Source organism: Photinus pyralis, unplaced genomic scaffold (assembly GCF_008802855.1).
Source record: "Photinus pyralis isolate 1611_PpyrPB1 unplaced genomic scaffold, Ppyr1.3 Ppyr1.4_LG6, whole genome shotgun sequence".
NCBI classification, from domain to species: Eukaryota; Metazoa; Arthropoda; class Insecta; order Coleoptera; family Lampyridae; genus Photinus; species Photinus pyralis.
The window spans coordinates 18,897,092-18,922,732 of NW_022170663.1; the positions used below are offsets into that span (position 1 = coordinate 18,897,092).

General features: G+C 35.8%; 1 protein-coding gene across 1 annotated transcript; it reads left to right on the forward strand.

Annotated features, from left to right (window-relative positions):
* The first annotated feature begins 19,531 nt into the window (after positions 1-19,531).
* On the forward strand, positions 19,532-24,707 carry LOC116174520. The gene is made up of 2 exons (XM_031492457.1): positions 19,532-21,608; positions 21,685-24,707. The coding sequence occupies exons 1-2, from the start codon at positions 19,532-19,534 to the stop codon at positions 24,705-24,707; spliced, it is 5,100 nt and encodes a 1,699-aa protein (XP_031348317.1).
* The last annotated feature ends 934 nt before the right edge of the window (positions 24,708-25,641 follow it).

A 25,641-nucleotide genomic window follows, 5' to 3' on the forward strand; every position in this document is an offset into this window, starting at 1 on the left:
GGCAATTGTCCAATCAAAACAAATTCTGAAAAGTTGAATATATAACCTCATAGGTAAGGTTAAAATTAAAGGAAACACCAAACCGCCCACATAACATCGTTTCACAGTTTAAAAGTTAAAAACCATTCGTTTCGACGACAAGCCATCTAGAAAGGTACAATAATGGCATGACCTAAAAAGTATTAAAACAACCCCAGGAGGTATCTTTTCCGATTCTTTTAACTTCAACTTCACCTGTTTCTTTTCAATTTAAAATTCAAACTTTTGATTACCGTTACGCCATCTGTATATTTCTCGTACAAGGTCTCTGTAGTCACTTTTGTTGGTGTTCACTTCATACCGCTAGTTGGTGTACCCTTTATTTACTCTGAGATACAAATACCTATACTATTTTAAAATTGTTCCCTACTCTTCTTTACGCTTGCGTACAAGCAAAGAGTAACTATAATAAGAGATCCAACGGTATAGAGAATAGTGTTGAATATGTATTGTGTGTTGCCTAACAAATTTTAGTGCTCTTTCTCAATTTTATTGGCGTACGCTACGCCTAAGGGGCTATTTCAAGGCAACTACTTGTTTAGAAGTTTATAAATATCATTGCAGAAATCCCAGCGTTGCCAAATTTTTAGTGTTTGCTTGCACTTATTTAGGTATCTATTATTCCTTGAAATGTATGATGTTTAAAGATATGTAATTCCATTCTACGGTTATGGCACAATTTATTGCATAGGTCCGAACGCTTGTTGGTTTGATAGGTGCGAAGATATGTTCTTCGTGTAACAATAAGCCATTTTTTGAGCGGTAAATAATAGATTTTTTACTGTGTATTCCCACTAAGCGCGAGTAATAACCTCGCGTTGATTACGTCTCTGCCCTTTGTACACACTGTCCGTCGTCCTACCGTCGACGGACGTGTGGAAAAGTCGACCGCACTAGATCGTTTAGTTAGAGGAAGTAGTCTAACGAACGATATTTACTTCCGACTTGCGAGGAAATAAACGAAAATTTTTTGAAAAAAAATAGGCCAATAGACGTTTTATAGCATTTATTGTACAAATAATAAGAGAATGAAAGATTCCCGGAAAAAATGTTTCACTTTTTAATTTTTGCCGGCCAAACAATATAATAAAAACAAAATAAACTGCCTCCATTGGATTATAGTTGTGATCGAATGGTTCAAATCAGTTAAAAATGTGATCTGTGGACCAACGCAACCCCACCTCTTTAAAAATGGATCCTTTGCGATAACTGAAAAACTACTTGGCCGATTTGGACCATATTTTTACTAGTCGATGTGACTAATGTCCCCTTTAATCTCATTACATTTCACTCCGATCGACCCACGCATTCCGGAGATATTTAAACGCTCCCGAAACCCTATATTTGGAATGGAAGAAAATAAGAACATACACTCCATTATCAATCGTTTAAATGGATGAATCACTAGCAGAATGCGCGGTGGCTCAAGTTGAGCGGCAAATTTAAATACATATACTTGTGTTTTCTCCGCTAGCCAATGGTGACTGAAAAACATGTGTACGAAGCTTAGTTGCTAGGAGACCGATGCGCGCTAGTGCTGCAGCTTAAAATGCGGGTCCAGAGTATTTTTTTAATTAAATTGTTTAAATGAGAATAACGTGTAAATATTTAATTAAATTCATTCGACGGGTGCAGATTTATTAATTTATTATTTAACTGCACTATATATTTTGACTGATTATTGGATTAGACTGATGTTTTTTTTCTGAGGACATAAGGATTATTGCATTGTAATGATTGATTGTTAATGATTAAACAACTCAGCGTATGTAGGCATCTATACAAAATTAAAGCAAACAAAATTTCCTGTAAAATAATGCTCATCATAAAATCCAATTTGCTATTGCATTTTATGAAATATATTGCCCACTTTAATTTGATTGTAGGAGACGATCTAAAAAGGATGGATAACAACAAATTTAATTTACATTTTTACAATTGTACCTGTTATTGGCTATTAAATTAAATAGTAATTACTGTCTATTCAATAGACGCCAACTAAACAGGAAAATACCAATGTAATTAACAATAGGTACTGAATCGTTGCTGATTTCTTTTTCTTTTATACTTAAGTAATGTTTTCTAATTATATCATGTCCACATTTTATACAGCCAATAAGAAAGAAAATTAAATGTGACAACCGCGCAAATATTTTAAACCGAAATTCTACAAAGAATTCTGTAAATTTTCAATACGCGCCAATATTTAAAGAGGCGGTTAGTTCTGGCCACCTCTACGCGAGGGCCCGCTTTTGGAATCCTAGCGGGCGAGTTCTTATAGCCAACACGCGTTTATACCATTGCGCTGTATCTCTTATTATGGATACTCTTTGGTACAAGTTGTACCCATACAAGATTGAGCGATCGTTGGTAGGTACTTGTAAAAAAAACCCGCTGCCTTTAAGTTTTGCTGTGACATTTTTGGTCACGTGGCTTATTTAACGGATTTGTTGGTAGATGTTATACTTTGATGAAGTTCCTTCTGTAGTTTTCTGATATTTCTACTTCATCGAAACGCTTTTTGTGAATTTTTCTAAAAGTTAAGCCTTCTACCGTATGTATGTGCTAACAAGTACATACGTGATAGCGTTGGCTTTGATTAAAGATTTTGGGCATTTATTTTTTGGTTAATTTTCTTTTCTTCCTGTTACTTCGTTATTGTCTACCTGAATATTGCTTTGCAACGACATCCTTTTGTAAGATACCATCACTCTTTGTAAAATTACGTGACCCTTATCTTATGAAGAAGACTCCCAATCTACCTGGAAGACCTGAATTACTGTTTCTGTTTTAACCGCAGTATTACGATATCCTTTTGGAAGAATATTGCTATTATGAGTTGCTCCGATACGTTTTCAGATTTCACCCTTTTGACACCGAGAATAGATTTGACCGACCTTACGATAATTTTGTCGCTCAACGTGCAAACTTTAAATATTTCTCGCACTTTATATGACTCGCTATCGCTCCCCCATTCGTTTTGTTATTGACAGAAAACGCCCTTCTGAGCTCGAACTACTGGCATCCAGATTGTGGCCGGCCATGCTCACAGGATCCCCCTGACGCCGGATACCGGGTGGCACGTTGTAGGTTATGAAACTTATTGTAACGTACACATATACCGTGCCGCAAGTCTAGTGCAGTGTGCCAATTATACAAATTGTGCAGTGGAGGGGGAGAGCAGACAGATTTAATTCATATACTCCCCAAATAAAATGCTATCATTTTTGTTTTCAGGTCAAGACGTCCCAGCACAGATGCATGACTGTGTGGCTCAGTGCTAGAGCGTTGGGCTGGGAGGCCGGGTGTTCGAACCTAGGTTGACGTAACAATTTTTCATCTGTGGCAGAGATGGGAATTTCCTTAGATCAGTTTCGAGCATTCTGCCGGCGACTCCGAACTCAGATTTCCTAATTCGTAAGGTAAATACCGGAGTAGTATAGCTATAGAACAACTTAAGACCTTCGGCAGGGACACCTCTAAAAAGCATTCTACTCTGTAATTGGACGAAAGTTTGTTGAGGGCCCAGAACAAGAGAGGGACAAGAAACAAATTAATAAATGGTTAATGAAATTTTCGTCATCAAAACGTACACGAATATTGTCGGATAACCCAGTTGTTTCCAAAAATCTTCCAGACTACAGGGTGCACCCGATATACTCTTTACCTTTTTTTCTGAAGTTGACCATGCCGCCGGTACAGAAGTCCCATCGTAATAACGCATTTCTGCTTGCGATTAATTCCATTCTTCTGGTACAGAGGCTACTTATCACCAACAGAACTCAACCGAATCGGAAAAATATCGTCCAAGTGTGAAGAGTTTAAGTTGTAAACCGTTGCCGACCCGGTACCGGACGCATCCATCCGGCACGGTGGAGCCAGGCTAAGTGACGTCTATCCAATTTATTTATTTATTTTTGCTTTGTTGATTAGCCATAGAAGGGAACCCCCTGAACCCTTAACCCATCTCTACTTTGCCTGAGCTTACCCTGCTCAACTAAAGGTACCTAATTTTGTGGCGTGCGCTCAAAGTGCATGTAACATCTCGAGACCTTCAACTATGGATGGTTACTACGCTCTAAAGTTAGGTTAATCTAAGCTAGATTATAGGGTGGTCGCATAGGAAATATATTCCACATGATATAAAGGTGAAACTAATCAGTCATCTGGATAATTTAATGGAGTGGTCGAAATTTTTTTCAAAAACACAATTTCTGTTATGATATAGTTTGAGAGCTACCAGTAAGGAACCTAATCTCTGCGGTACCAAATGGATGGCTGTTCGGGAGCTGCTCCCGTGACTTACAGAAGAGAAACGAGAGGGTGCCACAAAAATGAAAATAGATACATTGGACGCTTGCATTTGTAAAAGTGTAATACTCATGGGGCAGATAGAGGGACTAAGAAAAATTGTAAGCTATTGTGGAATTGTCGCTTCTGAAAGGTTGAAAGAATCAGGTCGTGATTAATTGATAGTCAGTATTTCCACATAAATATGCTTGGTCGAAACGGATTTGCAATATCTATCAATCATTAACTCTAAATCCAATTAATAACTTACCAAAGATAATTCTTCTATCGTCGACGAAAATTTTAAGATTGCCAAATCCAGGAATATCTGCAACAAAGCATTTAGTATAAGTATACATTCAAGTAAGGAGGTAAAAGTTCAATTTAGCATCCTGAGAGCTGCATTTACACTACTCGTCTCAGTTACAGTGTCTGATAGTACAATCACTGTCAAATATGTCAAGTTCGGCCAAAAAAGATAGTTCTACGTACTTTACCTAAAACCTCGGGCGCTGATATTGTAGGACACCAAACTTAGATTTGGTTTGCATCAGAGACCCGGACCCAAATGAAATATCGGTTCCGGTTCTGTTTATATTTAAGCGAAAATATTTATAACGGTTCCGGTCCGGTTTCGGTTCTAAAAAGAAATAATGGTTCGGTTCTGCGCATTTTTTTCGGTTCATAACGGTTATTTTCGGTTCTAGTTTTTCAGAGAGTATGACATTAAAAAAATTCATTATAACAACGTGATTTGTTAATTAATAGGTGTGAAGAAATTGTCATGAATACCAAAACGTGACGTATCGTCAGTGTACGACAACGAGAATAAAGGAGGAAGAGAGAAATATGTATTTATACTTAATTTATTACTAAAAAACAGAAAATTTTATTTTCTAAAACCTCGCCCCTCCTTATTTATTTTTTTTTAGCAGTGGCTAAAGTAGCGCTACCGCCACCCGTAATGCCTTCAATGTCGACACATTATTAAAAATTTATAATCCACCGATGGTAATCATAGAGTAATATTTTATCAATCGTGGGACGTGGTTTCCGGCGCGTCCTTCAACTTCCAATAACCTGTCAAGAACCGTAAAAAAACCGAAAAGAACCGAAAAAAGTATACGTTTCCATTTCTGAAGGAATAACGGTTTCGAATCGGTTTTCGGTCCAGAAAAAAATACCGGTTTCGGTCCGGGTTTCGGTTCTTTTTTCGTCCGGTCCGGGTCCTTGGTCAGAATAATAAACCTATTCAGCGAAGCTAAGTAAAAAACGACTCTTAATAGCGATTTATCCATTGCTTATAATCCAAATAGGAAAATCCCGAGATGCCTAATTTTTACCATTACCATTTGTGGACAAACAAAACAGGCTTGATAAATAAAATGACAACATTTTCGGTGGCTGTTTGGGCGGTAGAAACTTTTAATTGGTACCTCAACCTTAACAAAAGGCCTCGCCGTACTACATTGGTTCCTTTATCAACTCGACAAAACTTTTTCCGTAATCGGACAACACTCGTTGCTAAACTTCTTACACCACTTAGCTTAACCGATTTTGTAGTTCAATGGTAGAGCGTTAGGCTATAAAACCGGAGGTCGGGTGTTCGAACCTGGACTGAGGTAAGAATTTTTCATCTGTGACAGAAATTAGAATTTCTTTAAACCAGTTTCGAGCATTCTGCCGGCTACTCCGAATTAGGTTCTCCTGCAGGATAATAAATAAATAAATAAACCTACTTCTGCACAAATTTATTATAAACATGGTGACTGTGTCTTTAAGCAGACAAATAGGGCTGACTGCGAGTAATTTATGGCGTAAACAGGTGTACACGCTTTTCAACCGTCGCGAAGACAAACTGCAGTAACTCTTTACACTTGACTGGTTGTCCTTCCTCAAGAACTTTCAAATCAACCGCCAATCACTGACGAAACGCGACAAAAGTCCCCACCTCTCCAATATGACACGCGCAATTGTTCGTAACACCTTATCTCTTAGTTATCAGATCAAAAACACTTGCGTTAATTCAGTTTCGGCTACTAATAAGAGATACAAATTCAAATAAAAGGACTCAACTCTGTGCTTATTTAAATCTGACAGATTTATAAGAAATGGAAATAATCTCACATACAGACTACATCATGTCCCTTCATTTCTAGCGCATTTTTGCAAATTTATTTGTAAAAAGTAGCTTTTAATCTCACTTTGGCTGGCTGGCCGGCTAGCTGGCTGGCTGACTGGCTGCAAATGTGGGCGCGTAGAAGAACTCTTGTAGAAAGGCAACGGGTGTACGTGTATCTACAAGGCCGTGAAATTTGTCAACCTTAAGTTTTTTCCTATCTTCTACTACAGTTTTGGTCCGATTCTTTTCAAATTAGTGTCGTCGGAAAGATGTTGTAAACCGCACAACTCCTGCGTGGCGGAATTTTGTTTTTTGTCCTAGGGGCGAAATTAACGACCTTTTGCGAGGCGCGCGCGCGCGTCTTCGAGAAGTAGTCAACTTCGGGCGCCTTTTACCTTCCGTTGCGAACCCACGCGGTTTAACGTTTCGTAAATCTCGAATCGCTGTTTCTCTTTTTCCTGTCGCCAATAGAAGCGAGTTGCGAGTGAACGGACGTCGGAAGTGGCTACCGTCAAAGGGAATGTGGTAGCCCCCGACCCGATTTTAACTTTAAAAGCGAATTGCGGGTGCACGCGGAAAGTGGGAAACGGTTAGTGAATGTAGTAGCCTTCGACAAGATCTGTTATTGATGGTTGAGTCGAAAATGGCTAATAGAATACTGATCTGCCACACAAAAATGCGCTGAAGTTCCTTCGATCTCACACGAGGACTTTGATAATTTTTTTGTGTTTTAGACCGAAATAACGTCTACATGACGTTGTTTACACAACAACTATCAATACACACACCACACAATTACGGGCTGTCCCAAAATTTCTTTAACTGCTCAGCACGAGTACTAACTGGGCCCACCGCGTAGATTTTTCGCGATTAGTGTTTACACGGATTAAAGCAGATTAACAACTCGTTTAAAGGAGCCTCGCCGCAACTAGACGCTAGTTGTTAATGCGGACCGCACACTTCGGTCAACCAACACACTTCATCTACCTCCATCAATCTCACATTTAGAACAGAAATTACAGGAAATCTCGACGTCAGCATTGTTTTACAGAATCCTCACCGTAAACGGATCTCAGGTTGCGTCACGAAACGGACACGTATATCCCATTAATTCTGCGTTATCACCCGCCAGACTGGCGCTACTAACTTTTCTCACGCAATTGATGGGCCAGTGCCGTATCCGGAAACCATTGGCCCAATAAAAAATTGCTCGCCTGAAATTATTTAAGATTTTTCCTTTGCTGTCTTGCATAGCACTATCAATATGGCAATGAAATTATTGCCACAAGAAATACATTGTAAACTTCAAGCCAAACATTCAAGATTAATTTCCAAATGAAATACTTTGGTATCAATAGTTTTATAAATTTTCTCTATTCAGTGATGTAATTTATTCAATATGGTGTCCATAAGAAATGAGAAAGTAGATGTGATTTACTCGAAATACATGTTATGCAAATTTTGTTTTAGCACCAAAGCGAAGAAAAAATCACTAAGGATTTGTTAAAATTATTATTTTTATATCTTTGAAAATAATGCAATCTAAAATTATAATTTTCAGTTTGCCCATTGCCCTTTATGTAATTTGTGATCGCCTTTCTATATCTTCGGACCTCCAGGTTCGTATGGCCGATTCTTCGGTGACTTTCTGTTCACTGAGTTCTTCCCATCCTTAAGATTCTTTCCATTCTTTAGATCCACCCGGCTCTTAAAACTATTTGATTCTTCCGTTTTTTTCGAATTTTTCTGGTTCTTCAGATTCAGTAGCGATGCTTTTGGAACAATGTCTAGGTGTCGATAAGTCGATAAAGGAACTGGCGATATGGAATAAAAGCGAATGTGGCTGATTTGTTCCGTGAAATATGATATGCCTTCTAGATTTGTTTCTAAAAAGGCTTATTGTTATGAGCAAATTGCATTGTGTTTTGCTTCAATCTTATCATAGACGTCGAAGTGATAAATAATCAAATTGGCGGTAGATGATAAATATTGAATTGCTATAAATCACTCTATTTAAGGTATACAACATAGATCCATTGAATAAAAAATTAAGTTTAATCATTGATAGATCTGATCAGTTTGAGATGAGGTCGTTTACTATGGACCTTTGATAATTACATAAGTATATTCAATGCTTTGGTACACTACTGCAGTACACTAAGGATTTGACAATATAACTAATCGATGAAAAACATTTGCGCTTGTGTAGTGTCTATTAACATTACCCATTAAATAAATAAATAAATAAATAAAAGCAAAATCATTGAAAAATGAAGTATTATTTAGAACGTAAATAACTGCAATTCAAATCGTTATTGTAACACACATTGGAAAATGTGGTTGTAACTTTCAAGAATTCAATGAGAATCTTCTATAGGTAAATTTATAACGTTTGGAAAACTTTATCGTCGTTCCCAAATTTATTACACCGACTACGACAGGGCGAAATATCTCAAGAGAGCTGCCTGTAAAAAATCGAATTAGGAAAATTAAGTTATTTTATTTCCTGCGCCTTGAAATACTCGAGATAATATTTACTGTATGATTATGTATCTGATGTAACTGATGGCAGAAGGGTTGGAAATAGCTGACGTTTTCCGATTTCATTATTAGTGGTGGCGTTTGCAAAATCACATTCGTAAAGCCCTTAAAGTACGAATTGCAACACCAGCGTTAGAAATGGATATTACGCGGCGACTATCGGAACCAGACCAGCGAAATCTATGTAAATGGCGTTGATATAGTCCGGGGGGTTGATGTAGTTGCACGTAGGTCGAGGGGCATTTTATGTTGTAAATGAGAAGGGTTCCTAATCCTCTTCAAAATCGACAAGCCATTATTAACAAACACAGTTTATTTAAGATTTTCAGTTCGTTTCCACGATTTTACGGAGTATTACAACTTTGCTCTGGTATTTTTTCTAATTTCTTCGCCTTCGGCCAAAGAAATTGGCTTTTATGTGTGAAAGCGTGATTTTATTACTGCTTTTACGACAGTAGCGGAAACTCCATCTTCACTGTAGAGCATCTTGACTAATGTAGCTACAGCTTTACAGCTTGTGAAGTTCGAGCGTGCTTTTTCCGTCATGTACAACCACAGCGTCATTACTTTGCACATTCCAAATGTAAGAAGTATAATGACGAATGCTAAAATAAATTGTTTATTATCCTATGTTCAATTGAATTGATTTTATAATTGGAATTGTGGTGTAAATGGTCCATGCAATATGAAAGTGTGTACAACGACTAATTATTGTATAATTTCCAACCAACGTTTGTACCTAACTCTAAACCATCTCAACATGAAAATATAAATTTCTTTTATTTTTAACAGGCTCCCGTTACAGTACCCCCTCCTCTGTTTAATTGTTGAAAAACACTGGCGGCACAAATTGCATTCTTCAATAAACTGGCTGTCTTATTTTAGTCTTATATCAACCCAAGATAACTAATGAATACCAAGCTAAAAAAGTTTTCATTGATATTTTTCCTCTTCTTCATACGTGGTAGTAGATTCTTGCGACCACACTATAAATAGTTCATTACTGAAATTCAATTTTCTCTTGACTGATTGTACATAACAATTGAGTTTTCTTTCTTAATGATTAAAGTGTGATACGTTACTAATGTAACGAAACGGCAATGTTCCTCTATTTCCTTAAACTTGTTATCACTTCATGATTTTAAATTTCTTGCTATTTTTCCCGTTGCATTATGCGGAAGAAAAATTTCGAAGTTTAAAAAGAGACAAGGTTTCAAGAACATTCCACCAAACAAATATTCCTCTTGTTCGAGTTTTCATTTTGTCGATTATAATAGCAGCGAGCTTTCGTAATTTTTTCCCACATTATTGTCAATGAATTATTTGTTTTAAAGTGTGTTTATCGCCTCGTTGTCTGGATTAGTTTTGAATTACACGCTGGAATAGGTCGTGTTAAGTTACTCTGCAAATTAAGCATAACAATAAGCTGCCATCGCAGAATCCGAAATTCTGTATACTGCTCTGGAAGCTGATTTGAACCAATGAAAATTAATAACATACCGTCCCCATTACTCTTCTAAAATTGAGTAGGCGTTACAATATTACGAAGTAGTTAGAGAAGAGACTATTTTGCACAAGATGCATTAATTTTGGTTCTGGCAGTCGAGCAGAAACCAGATTCGCTTTTTGGTAGTTGAGCTAGTAAAGAGATTTGCGCTTGGGCGACCGAGTCAGTCGACGGTCTAAAACAAATTCCTAGCGATCTAGCGGCCCAGTTAAGTTTTGGAAAATTTGCGTTTATCCTTCAAGAGAAAAAAACTAAAGTGCACATAAGTCGTTTTACGTGTACGAGAAAAATACTCTAGTAAATATTACACCAAGAGATGTTTGTGTATTTAACTGGATGCTTTAAAGAAAACTCGTAATCCTGCAGATTCCAGTCAACAAAAAGATACAGTTCCCTATTATAAACGAGCATGGAAGCAGGTAAATTACTTGGGAAACTTTATATCATATTTGTAGGTAGGGACTTTCCATAACAGCAGGTTTAAGTGTGTCCACCCCAATTTGACGAGAGAAAATTTTAGCAGTAAGAATTCCAGATCAATTACATCAAAGAAGAAAATTGTATATAAAGGTTAGTCGTACTTAAATGAGGTTTCCTTCCAATTCATCGTTAAATTTTCCGATAAGTTATATTTTCATTCTGTGGATATACACTTGTCCAATTAATTAAAGTCCGTTGACGACGTTACAGCTGCACCGATCAATTTTTTTTCTTCCGTAATTTCTGAATTATAATAATTTTTGCCGTTTTAACGATGAAAAGGACAAAGTGGCACTTACATTTAATACGATTTTTGGGAGGGTAATAATTCACACCTAACGATCTATTGAAACTTCTGTCGTTCATTCGAAAATAGTTTTGAAAATGGTCAGGATCAGTTGGTTGCCTATCTGACAAGTATGAGATATTCGAGGAACATTAAATATGTCAGCGACTGTACTTACCAATATCGATTCCACAACAATAAAGATGGAGCAATCTATAAAAATTAAAATGAATATTCATTAGACCTATGCGTGAGTAGTTTTATTTCCATTTCCTTGCAGTGTATGGAATTTTTTACTTGCGCCTAACTTGGCATTCTTTGAAACCGAAATCCTTTGTGCGAGCATAAAAAATTAAGTAAATTTATTTGCGTAACGCGTGGCTAATATGTAATAATGACACATCAGCACGCAAGTTTTATATTAGGTTCTTTTATATTTACCACCTCGCCTAATTTAGTTGTCTTCTAGCTTTAATGAAAAGTTCAGTTGTAACAAACAATTTATGGGCATAATGTAAAATTTTGTTTGGTGTAAGTGCAGGGATATAATTAGTTGTTTGAAGAGTGTCATTCAGAAACCCTCATGATTTTTAACGTTGAGAGCGAAATTGTTATAGTTTGACTCATTTGAATTATATATTATCATTGAATAACAAAAGATTTATTATTCAATGATATTATAATAAATTATGAAAACTGCTAGGCGCATATGACAGTTATTCCTACCTTTGAATACCAGAAGTAAAAAAGAAAATGTCTAATTTAACACAATGATGATTAAAAGAGTGAGCAATCATAGAATCCCGGTAATCAAATGCGTCCGAACGGTAGGCCTCGATTCTGATGGGGAATGTTACTAGATTGATATTTTCGGTGTTTCGTAGGGGTTGATGGAAAATCAAGAATAATCTTTGGTGTGGCGAAGCTCGTAACTAGTCGACGGTCTCCTGTGAAAAAAACTTTTTGTCCACAAGAAATCACTTCTGCAGGTGGTCCGGTACTGAGGATATCAAATCTTCCCTTCGCAAACGGATTTGAGGGTTGCTAACCTTTTTTGAGGCAAATGTAAATCGCTTAAACCATCTCCAATCTTTATTTTAATTAATTTAATTAAAGCAATACCTACCGAATGTGGCGCAAACTTTGCGTTCGGACGAGACTGGACCTCATAACTCATAACATAACCTAAGAAAGAAGATAGCGACGGGGTCGACGGAAGGCATCACGTTTTCTCTGATTTTATTCTTGATTATTTTGGTTGTGTTGTTTTGAAGGTGTAATTACAGGTAGTAACCATTTTATCCTTTCATGTACTAACTATTAAGCATTGAATTTCTTGCCACAATTTGATATTATTTACATTTTGCTGATTTTGCATAAACTACGATATCTAAATATGGCGTACTCCATGATTTTGTTTTTGAGTACCGTAGAAGGTTTCCCTGGTATAGCCTTGTGGTGTGCGTAATATATTTATTTGTTCTTGCCATTTCTTATGCACAAAAGTTGTGTCTTTTATTTAATTCCCTTCCCGATCATATCTCACGTCCCAACACATACAAGAACCGATTACACAACGTAGGAGTTCATTCGTGCCATCCATATTGGGCCAACTGCTATCCAAATTTAAAAGTGCCGCGAAGCGTCCATCGTTTCGACTTGAAAGGTAGGTGGCTCTGCTCGTAGTTTTTGTCCAGAGTTGCGAACGGTAAGTATAGGGTAAGTCAATGTTTTTAGTGTTGGCTTGATAGACCCTTAGGATCATTACATATGCTAAATTTAAAAACATTTTCCGTTTGTGAGTACCACCTTTTCAGACAATCTGACACGCCGTTCTCGGGATAGTAAAACTTAGGTTTTTAATCCATCAACAACACAAATGCTTTAGACAGCTGCCAGGGTCGTTTCCATTAATTTACTAAAGTTTTGAACATCTTACAGAAACAAATCGTGAGACAAGCAGCCACTGCAGGTAGGCGCTTAATTTAAAACGTATCAGGACAATAATTGAATAAAAAAATTACTCCCGAGGATTGTGATCTTTAATAAGTGCTGCAAGTTTACGCCGTTTTACAAGTAATTAAAACATTAAATTATCGTCTACAACACGAAGTTTAAAAAGTTAAATGAACAGCACAGAAGCGACCGTAGTTTTAATTTCATAATCTTAATAAATTGGCAATTTGCAAGTACTTAAATTCTCCAACTCCGTATATTTACAGTGCTGCAAACTTCCGAAAATTTTAACAAGGAAAGCAAACCTTTGGCCTATATAAAATAACATCATTTGAAAGTTGCCTACTCAAACCAAAAGTGCAATATTAATATTTTTCTTATAAAACTTCTAAATTAAACGGTGAAATACTGTACTACAAGTGCAATTCACAGCGCCGTCGTTGCATATAATTGAATATTCTACCTATTACAAGGCATCTGTTGAATTTTGCAGGTGAAAAGTTTTTAATTAAAATGTTTTAGTCATTTTTAATCTAAACATATTATGTAATCCTTCGCATTTGTAAAAAGAAATATGTAGGTTAACGTTTATTCCATGTACCACGCATGAGATTAATCACATAATCACAAACAACGGAGTTCATCGATCGTGCGAGCATTACTTTGTTCTTTTTAACTCACTTTTAATGGTAAATTCAATTTCACTGTAAGATATTCACATTCAAAGATTTCACGTAAAATTTCTTTTTATAGTGAGTTGTAACGGGAACCCATTAACGCATTTTCTTCGATTCGAGATTTATTTTGGTACTTCCGTAGTGTCCTCTTCTGCTATTTCCCTATGTAGGGGAAAGGATAACCCTTCCGCGGACTAAACTAAACAACAGCAAGTCAACCACAGCCCTAGCACCGCAGTTTGGAGCGCAAAGGGTGTTTTTTAATTTGAATAAATTTGTTGATTTAGAAAAAATTTTCACAGTACTGGGGCAGATGATTCGCGAAAAAGCTATAACTGAAACAATTAATGCAATGTAGATTTCCCCATGGCCCATTTTAAATAACTCAACGCCTTTACATTGTCGTATGGCCCATCTTTAAAAAAAACACCGTGTATAGTATAGTGGTACCAGGGGGCGTGCCCTGAGGCTACCTTCCAGCTTTCAAATGGTATTGCCAGAGGCCTCTGATACTCGGAATGATGACCCTGCCACCGCAGGCGATGTAGTAGCACTTAAAAGATTTAAATGGTGCAGGATAGAAGTGTGAATTTTGAGTCTGATTTTCCCTCTGTAGATTCATCGGTGTAAAATTAGAGTGGTTTCTACTCCAGTGTTAAGTCCAGCACTGTTGTTGGGCATCTAGTAAAATGGCGCGTATAGGTACAGTTTTTTGTTTGTAGCGTCAGAGTTGAGTTCTTTCCAAGACGTTGTATGCCTTTTTTCCTCCTTCAATTAGGCACGGTCCGATATAGTAACAAGAGCACATGGTTACGTCTCTATTTTAGTTTAAACGCGCGGATTAAAACTTTAGTGATCTTTATTTACAGGGGATAATTTGCGACTTAGAAACTATTACGGTAAATACGAACATTAGTGGAAGTTGTTAAACGCAAGAATTTATATTATGTAATCCTAATAACTCTATACGAATAAACTTAATTTGATGTTGTAATTCTTCACACATCTAAAAAAGTGGTCGATTGTGTTCAAATAATATTTTACTACGATCCATATAATCGGAAAAAATTATACATGGAAAGGAAAATATCTCGTTTGTTTACATCACAACCGCATATACGTATCTAACTCATTTTATTGTATTGTTCTACTTTGAACACAGTAAACTTTACCGCATTTCGTCTAATGTATAAGGTATTCGTCCGAATACACGGCTACTTCCCAAATAACACAAGTTCATACATTGCAAATACATAGTACGTGCATCGCTGGATTTACGGACGTACATTTCACGTACTCTTACGGTTCATGTATATACTTTTTATACTTTTTTGCTCTCTATACAGAGTTTGCATCATTTGTGTGCATCCGCACCATTGTTTTCCCTGGAAACATCGGACTACCATATTTATTTCACATACATGGTACGTTATTTTTACACTACTGCTAGGTACGTACTTTGCCGTATGTACTATGTACGTGAGCAAAAGTAAATGTATTACATATACATAACAATGCGTCTAATGTATATACGGCAAAGTAAGTACTTAGTAGTTAGTATGTACAAAATAGTGCAAAATAACGTACCATATACGAAAAATTTACGTACATGACCCGTAAGTATACGTTAAAATGTACGGTCGTAAATCCAGCGCTGTACGTACTATGTATTAATATAAAATCAAGTCAAGGTAATTGGGAGATCAAGGGGGAAATTTAATCAAAGTCATATAAGCATAAAAGTAATGGAAAAGAGGGAGATTAAAAGATTTGATAAAAAAAATTACAGAAAATGACACAAAAATTTTACAGTAAGTTCTACACATTTTTACAGAAGACGAAGATGAAAGTTAAGAGCTAAAATAAGTATCATTGGTATGAAACATAATGGTGACAAGCTGTGGAAAAGCAAGAAAAATTTTAAGAAATTAGTTTCCAAGAAATTGGGATCGTGTGTACCAATTTTCACAGGGATCGGACGCGTGTTTTGTGTTAGATAAGTATTTTCGCCAGGTATGCACAAGGAAAAATTTGAAACGGTCGGTGTTAGATACTTCCATTGACTAAAGGGGGGGTATTAGTCAATGATACTTCCGTACTAATTGCAAGTCACTGTATGATGAACTGAAAGCTTTGTTGTTGGAATCGGCTATTGACATCAATACCAATTCTAATGTACAGTAATAAGTCTATTAAGGTGAAATAAACAAGTGTAAACCAATTTAAATTTACAAAGGAAACTCACTTCAATAATCCACAAACCGAAGAAAGCTGAAGATAGCAGAAAGCTGTTTTGCGTAAGTCAGTGGGTGTCTCAAAGTGATAAGTGTCAGGCGCGTAGACCGTGCTCGAAAAGCAGCGCTCTGTGTGGGTTTTTTTTTACAAAAGGAAGGACTTATCTCAAAAGATGTCTATATTAAAAAATGTCTCATATTTACGGTGAAAGGTATTTTCCCGAAGTACTCTACTGAAAAAATCTTAGCAGCAAACATTTCGAGGGTGATAAGAATGTTAACAATATTAAGGTCCGCACGTGGACGGCAACCCAAACACTTTTATTCAGCAGGTATTGGGGCATTTATTGAAATATGTAACTTGTTTTTAGCTAACCATTTCTCTAATTATACTTTTTATAATTATCCTATTGTCTCCTATTTACTGATTTTCCTCGTAACTGCTAATGGAAGTCATTCTTAGACTAATACCTATACTTGTATGAGAAATTTGTTCACAATTGATTAGAACACAATTACGAAGGGGAGAGCGGCAGTTGGGGTCCTAACGAGGAGATAATGTCATTGCGGAAAAAGGGTTAGACGTTTCCGTTGTTTCCCTTTTTCAATATTATGGAGCTCTATAATTAGTAAAAATCGCAGAAGTTTTTGTTAGTTCATTTCATGGAAACGACAGGAAACCTTCGGGATTTTCTGTTATTAGTAGGGTAGTTAATTCAAATATGTATCGGAATGTTGTTGTAAAACTGTAATAATCAAAAAAATGTAAAAAAAACTATGACTCCTTTTGATGCCGGCCATGATTTTCCCTATCCTTTTGCACCTATTAATCCTAAGGCATCACTCAAACAAAAAAGTTTATAGAGGGCCAGAATTTTCATGGCAAACGTAATCTGACGAATTTTAATTTATTTCTTATCTGCCGTTTTTTTGATAAAACATGAAATTTAAAAAAAAATAGTGATGTTATTTTTTTAAATGCAATAGTTTGGAACTCTGTTTGTCAATAATTGATTGGTTTGGTAAATTTCTTTTTCTTGTCCTGCCGTATTATACTCGAGGTTTGTATTTAAACCGAATAAATTTGTGTTATTGACCTTCAAATCTGTCTCCTTTAGCAATTTGACTCAAAAAACTGTCAACCTAAAAAATCTCTACCGTGGGTGTCGCATTTTTATTTGTTGGCAGGTTTTCTTGTCTAAATAAATTACCGTTGAAATCTCTAAATCTATTTTACACCCTGTATAAAAATGTCCGCTCGCATATTATAGGGAAAGGGAAGAATATCTATCAGTTTTAAGATGTGCAAAAATCCAGCCAATACATAAAGGTGAGTTTTTACATGTTAAAATTCTAAATAATTATAGGCCAATCTCCATACTATATTCTAGTAAGCAATTTTGAATCTATTATTTAAAAAATAAGCATAAAGTATAGTGGATTTTGAAGCAAGTTTACTACAATCGATCTGCATAGTAAATTAATCAACGATGTTGTCGACAAAAATACTTAAGTGAATATGGTGTAGCGCAGGATTCGATTCCGGGACGCATATTATTAACGAGCTGCTAGCTAGTTTATAATTTTGCGCTGTCTGTCTGTCCGTCTATTAGCACGATATCTCGTAAACGAATGGACCGATTACGATGAAATTTTGCAGGTGGATTGGATTCTTTATCAAATTTGTAGATCGGAGTTCGTGAATTGGCAATGTAAGCCAAAAATTAAAGATGGCTTTTTTGACATCTCCGTTAGTTATGAAATGAATTGCATGAAATTCAATATGTGCTTAGCCATATAAACTGCAATTTCAAAAGTTGAGCGTTATCGATCAACATTCACAGTGCCCTTTGCGCATCTCGACCATTTACAGACCGAATTGCAAACTTTCTTATCTATGAAGGTATTTAAATGAAATTTGATACATAGCCACTTGGAATAAAAGCAAATTGAACGCCATTTTGAAAACTTAGTTTAGCGCATGCGCAGTGCCAACTTTCATATTTATGAAGGCATTTAAGTGAATTTGGAATAAAAGCGAATGTAGTGCCATTTTCCAAATTTGGTTTTGTGCATGATGTGCAGTGCCAACTTTCTTATTTATGGAAGCAAAACTAACACCAGGTTCAAAATTTGGTTTTGCACATGCTATAGCCATACACAGGAGCTCGTTTTCTATATTTGTTTACACGTTTATTATTTATTAAATTATTACGTATGTAAATAATCTACACAAACATGTAAGTACAATAGTGGCGGCGGTAGGGTTGTGACAAGGACAGAAGTTTACAACATTAACGTGCCGTCCTCTCGAAAATATTGTAATTTTAATATTGTCGCAATGCAATGTAATACGGGACAACACGTGGATGGTTTATTCATACGAATAAATTCACATCATTAGACACATCAAATTGCTTGGCCGTTGTAAGACTTTTACTGTAAGGTACAGGATAGGTGGTCGACAAAATTGGCAAAAGTTGCCTATAACGGCCTTGCTAAACGTGTATTACTCCTTAGTTCTCTGCTATACCGTATAGTTAAAGCAGGCGCTGGAGGTTTTCATGCACGAAAAGGGAAGATGCTAGGGAAGATGGCTATTTCCTGTTGAAGCTTCATACAATTAAGAGCGAATTTAATTTACTGAATCCTTGTGGTTTGTTGGACAAAATAATTTTGAATTATTCCATGCCAACGGCTTGTTTAGGTAGGAGTGTATATTGTAGATAAACTGTTTTGTTACTACTCATTAATTTTTAGTACATTGTGTGTCAATTGTTCCTACTGGCTTCTTTCCAATCCACCCATCAAACTATCGGTGCAACACACAGTACAGAGCACATTGTAAATGGATATTTATTAATTTAAAAATTATCCCCAGTACCTACTTCAGATAGCTGAATTAATTTCACAGATAAATGGGATATGTCATACCCCACCTGTTAATACTTAACCAAAGAAAACTGGTTATTGGTAAAATCCCCCCTTCTTGTTTACCTGTATTGCAGAAAATAATGTAAATTTAGTGTCTAACTGAATCTGCCTCAGAGCAGTTGAATTGTAATAAATTTTACATTACAGCAAGTATTTTATTTATTCAGTTTAATAGGCACTCGATAAGTTAAATTAACAATGGTCCTTCGAGCCGGATGTCCGGTTAAAACATTCAAACGCAATCAAATTTAGTCACAATAACGCGAATCGTGAGTGGTTACCAGTCAATTATTACAATTTCATCGGCAGTCCAAATACAAATCCATCGATACAACATCCAACAACAAAGAAAAGGAAAAGTGCATCCATTCATCTACCTGGCAAGCTTACCATAACATCAAGTAAGAATTCCTTATTTACCTATTTTTAATCCTTCAAGGCTTCGACACAATAACATTACTAACAATGCCCGATTCCAATAATACTGAAAAAATTAAAGAATTGCATTACAAACGCGGAAATTTTAAGACAAAGGTAACTTTATTTCAAAGGTTCATTAATGGTTTATCTCCTGATAATATTGCAGAAACAGACCTCATTAACCTGCAACAAAGATTAGCTAAATTTCAATTAATATATGACCAATTTGACGACATTCAAAATCAATTAGATAGATTAAACCCAGATTGTGAGGATAATTTAGAAGAAAGGGAACAATTTGAAAACAATTACTATTCATTATTATCTCAAGGTCAACAATTAGTGAATCTTAGAAAACCGCCAACTGAAATAGCAAATGTTTCCCAAACGGCCAAATCGGCTAACGTTAAATTACCTAAACTCACAATCCCATCTTTTGATGGCAGTTTTATTAATTGGCGCACCTTTCATGACACTTTTGTAACAATTATACATAATAATTCAGATTTAACAGATGTTCAAAAATTATGTTATCTCAGATCCGCTTTAAAAAATGAACCTGCAAATTTAATTAGCTCCCTTGACACATCAGACACAAATTATTCTATTGCATGGAAATTGCTACAGGAGAGGTACAATAACAAAAGGCGAATTATATACAATCACGTTCGAGAAATTCTGGATGTCAGTAATGTTAGCAAAGGATCTCACGTGACCTTAAGGCATTTAATTGATACAATTCAAAAACATTTAAACTGTTTAAAGGCAATGAACCAACCGGTTGAAAGCTGGAACGCTCTTTTAATTCCTATGCTGTTACCCAAATTAGATTTCAATACTATACGTGAATGGGAATCATTTCTCAATAAAAAATATGAATCGCGGGACGATATTCCCACTGTAGAGGAATTTATAAAATTTTTAAACGATAGACAGGGTGTATTAGAATCTCTTTCAATTAATCAGTCCTCATCAGTCAATTTTAAACCTTTTCCAAAACACAAAACAGATAACGTCAGTGCATTCGCTACAACTGCAACAGTAGATTCTCATTGTGCATCTTGCAAGGGTAAACACTACTTGTATCAATGTGAAGAATTTTTGAAACTCCCGGTCAATAAAAGAATTGAAAGAACAAAAGAATTACATTTATGTTTAAATTGTTTGAAAAAAGGTCATAATTCATTTCAATGTAAAAATGCACACACTTGCAAATCATGTCATCGAAAGCACAATACTTTGCTTCATATTTCCAATTCAGAGCAAGAACAATCCAAGGGCCCCAATAGGAACAGTAGCGAAATTAGTTCAAGGCAGGTACAGGCAATTAATGAATCATCTCAGGCATCGACGTCCTTAGCAAGTTACAGTTACAGTACATTACATAAAGGAAGGACGTCGTCCCAAGTTTTATTATCTACAGCATGTGTAAACGTTAAAGAGACTAAAGCTGGAAACATAATTATAGCCAGAGCCTTATTAGACTCTGCATCACAATCCAATTTCATTTCGGAGGAATTATGTAAAAAATTAAACCTTAAACGGCATGAAACAGATGTATCAATTGTAGGAATCAGTCAAACTCCCATAAAAACGATGGCGCGCGTTGAAATCAAGATTTATTCCCGTTATAATCATTACTCAGTCACATTGTCATGTTTGGTTATTCCAAAAATTACGGACAACTTGCCATCCTCAAACTTTAATGCAAATATTTTAGATATACCTAGCAATTTAGTATTAGCTGATCCTACTTATAATAAGCAAGGTAAAATAGATATTTTAATTGGCGCAAGTAACTTTTGGGAGTTATTAAGCGTTGGACAACACCAACTCGGTACAGGTAAACCGACCCTGCATAAAACTAAATTGGGATGGGTTATTTCTGGAAATTTAAGCCCGAACGAAGGTCAAATAAAAAGAACATTAGCTTATTTGTCACTAAATAAGTTACAAGATGAGGTTTCAAAATTCTGGGAGATTAACGAATGTATTGAAAGAGTGAGTCATTTAAGTGCAGAAGAAAAATACTGTGAGAAGATGTTTAATGAAACGACCCAGCGTGCCACAAATGGTAAATTTATTGTTAGGATACCGCTAAAACCTAATTATTCAAGCTTAGGTAATTCCAAAAACATAGCCATAAAACGATTTTGTTCTTTAGAAAAAAAAACTGCAGGCCAATTCCGAATTTAAAGACAAATATGTAAAATTTATGTATGAATATAAGCAATTAAATCACATGACTGAAATTGAGGATACTTTAAAGGCTACATATTATCTACCCCACCACGCGGTACTAAGAGATTCCTTGACCACAAAATTAAGAGTGGTGTTTGATGGTAGTTGTAAAACTGATACAGGTATTTCTTTAAATGACATTATGTTAACAGGAAAAATAATGCAAAGCGATTTGTTTTCAATTATTCTTAGATTTCGATTACATCCATACGTCGTAACAGCAGATATTTCATCGATGTTTAGACAGGTAGTTATACATTCAGATGACAGGCACCTACAAAACATAGTTTGGAGAGAAAACGTAGATGAACCTCTAAAGGCCTATCAATTAAACACAATTACTTATGGTACAAAGTCAGGGCCGTATTTAGCAACACGATGTCTGTATCAGCTTGCATTAGATTTTGAAAATTCTTATCCCTCTGAAGCGCAAATTATTAAAAACGACTTCTATATAGATGATTTAATTACAGGGTGTGATAGCATAGAAGACTTAAGAGTAATACGAAGTAACATTAAGCACATACTGAGTACGGCTGGATTTATTTTACGCAAATGGTGTAGTAATGTGCACACACAATTATTTCAGAGTGACAAGGAGACAATAGAGCATGAATTTGTCCAGTTAGGTGACAATACAATAAAAACATTAGGGATACGTTGGGAACCAATTTCGGACGTTTTATACTATAAATTTGAAAATTTAAAGATCCAGAATCAAGTTACAAAACGAACTATATTGGCGATTACGGCTCAATTATTCGATCCTCTAGGGCTATTAGCGCCTATTATTATACCTTCCAAGTTAATTATTCAAGAATTATGGCATTTAAATATCACTTGGGACGAGTCAGTACCGACAAATCTATATACACGTTGGATAGAATTTAGGGATAATCTTAAACATTTGAAAAACATTAAATTACCACGTTACGTCTGCAACAAAAATCCAAACAAAGTTGAACTGCACGGATTTTCCGATGCTTCCGAACGAGCATACGGTGCAAACGTTTACATACGTACTATTACGGACGGTAAAATATCAATTTTTTTGTTGGCAGCTAAATCAAGAGTTGCACCCCTTAAAAATATAACTTTGCCCAAACTCGAATTAAATGCGGCTGTCCTTTTGGCACAATTAATTCACAAAATCCGTTCTATTTTAACGATTACCATTAACGAAGAGTATCTCTGGTGTGATTCCATGATAACTTTGTCATGGATAAAAACTTCTCCTTCAAAATGGAAGACATACGTCGCTAATCGAGTGAGTGAAATTCAAACATGTACAAACATTAATGACTGGCATCACATTAAATCGGCAGACAATCCCGCGGATTTAATTTCACGAGGCTTAAAGCCACAATCTTTACTAGATTCGAGACTATGGTGGAAAGGGCCACATTTTTTGAGTTCCAATAAAGAGCTACCAACCGATACATTCAAAATGCTTAATAATGTTACCGACGCAAAACGAGTTACCTTCACCACCACAATTGAGTATGATATTTTTTCCAAAATTTCATCTTTACGGACTTTGATTAATGTTAGTGCATATTGCTATAGGTTTTATGACAATACAAAGAAAATCCTTATAAACAAAAATTCATTACACATTGATCCAACTGAAAGAGAGGAAGTTCTTAAAAAATTGATAAAGGTAGCACAATCGCAATCTTTTCCGACTGAAATTAAATCGCTACTCAAGAATTATGCATTGAAACCCAATTCAGTTTTACTATGTTTAAAGCCCTTTATAGACAAGGATGGTTTGTTAAGAGTGGGAGGTAGATTAACTTTATCAGACTTAAATTATTCTGCAAAACATCAATTGATATTACCCAAACATCACATATTGACTAAATTAATTGCCGAAAACGAGCACGTGAGATTGTTGCACTGCGGATCACAAACATTATTAAATTCATTACGAGAACGTTATTGGCCCTTATCTGGACGCAATTTGAGTAAAAAGATTATTCATCAATGTGTAAAATGCTTCAAGGCAAACCCAAAAATTTCCAATATTTACATGGGCAACCTACCAAAATTGCGTACCACACCTACACCACCATTCTACAATAGTGGCGTAGATTATGCAGGTCCATTTAAAAGCAGAGATCGACGTGCACGAGGTTATAAAATTTATAAATGCCTTTTCGTTTGTTTAAGCACAAAGGCTTTGCATTTAGAATTAGTAAGCGAGTTGTCCACCGAATGTTTTCTTGCTGCTTTAAAACGTTTTGTTTCCCGCAGAGGGAAACCGAACACAATATTTTCGGACAATGGAACAAATTTTGCAGGTGCTAATCGCCAATTAATAGAATTATATCAGTTTTTAGAAAATAGCGCTACAAATATTATCGAAGAAACAGCCAATGCAAATATAAGCTGGAAATTTATTCCGGCAAATTCACCTCATTTTGGAGGCGTTTGGGAAGCAGGTGTAAAGGCAGTAAAGATGAATATGAAAAGAATTTTAGGTGATAGTATTTTAACTTTTGAACAATATACCACATTACTAACACAAATAGAAGCCGTCCTCAACTCCAGACCTCTTTCTCCCTTAAGTACCGATCCAAATGACGTAAATCCTTTGACACCAGCACACTTCCTCATAGGCAGAAGTTTGGTAGCAATCGCCGATCACAATCTAGTGGAAGCTCCAAACAATCGTTTAAACCATTACCAGCAACTTCAAGCCATGGTGCAGCATTTCTGGAAGCGGTGGCAGAAGGAGTATTTGCATGGGTTACAAATGCGAAATAAATGGAGAAAACCAACGACACCCATCAAGGTTGGTGATCTAGTAACCATAGTCGACGACAACTTACCTACATGCACATGGAAAATGGGGCGTGTAATACAACTTCATCCTGGCAAAGACAACGAAGTGCGCGTAGTGACCATTAAAACAGCCACTAGTGAAATAAAACGTGCAATAAATAAAGTTTGTGTATTGCCTTTATCAGACAATTAATAGGAAAATACGAGTAGATTAGTTATGTTTAATATGTTTGTATAATATGTATCTCTTGTTTCATATGTTTATTGATATCTTGTTTAATATGTTTTATTAATATCTTATATTGTTTAAATTACAAAAAGGGGGCAGTTTATGTTAATACTTAACCAAAGAAAACTGGTTATTGGTAAAATCCCCCCTTCTTGTTTACCTGTATTGCAGAAAATAATGTAAATTTAGTGTCTAACTGAATCTGCCTCAGAGCAGTTGAATTGTAATAAATTTTACATTACAGCAAGTATTTTATTTATTCAGTTTAATAGGCACTCGATAAGTTAAATTAACACCACCTCACCATATTTGTTGCTATATTGCACCTTACTCGCGGAGGGTAACCATTTACTTGAAACCTCCGTGCTCATTTATTTTTAGGTTACGTGACAAAACACAGATCTCCCGCGCTCTGGCTGAAGTTAGTCACAACTTCTGCGTAATTTGTGGACTTGTGTTGCTTCGGTCCGCATTTACTTATTTCACTTTTTCGCGTTTGGTCGTTCATTTGCAATTTACAAAAAAAAAAGCACAAAACTTAACAATAATCCATCTCACCTCATAGTAAGAATAAGAATGGTTTTAAAAATGCAGTTTTGCATAATTTGCATCTAAATCAGCTTATCAACATATATCTGTGTCAGACAGTTACGATGCAAGCGCCATCCATTTGGATATTAGTAACTAACACGAGGTTAGTAATGAATATTAGCATAGAGTAATGTTTACTCTATGATATTAGGTACCATTGACTTTATAAGTATAAAGTCAATGATATTACCACAGATATACGTTCTTTACTTATATCTGTGATATTACTAACGTCGAGAATCTACTTTCCTCCCTCCTGGAAAAAGAAAAAGTAAAATAAAACTTCCTCGTCTTTCAAAATGACAAT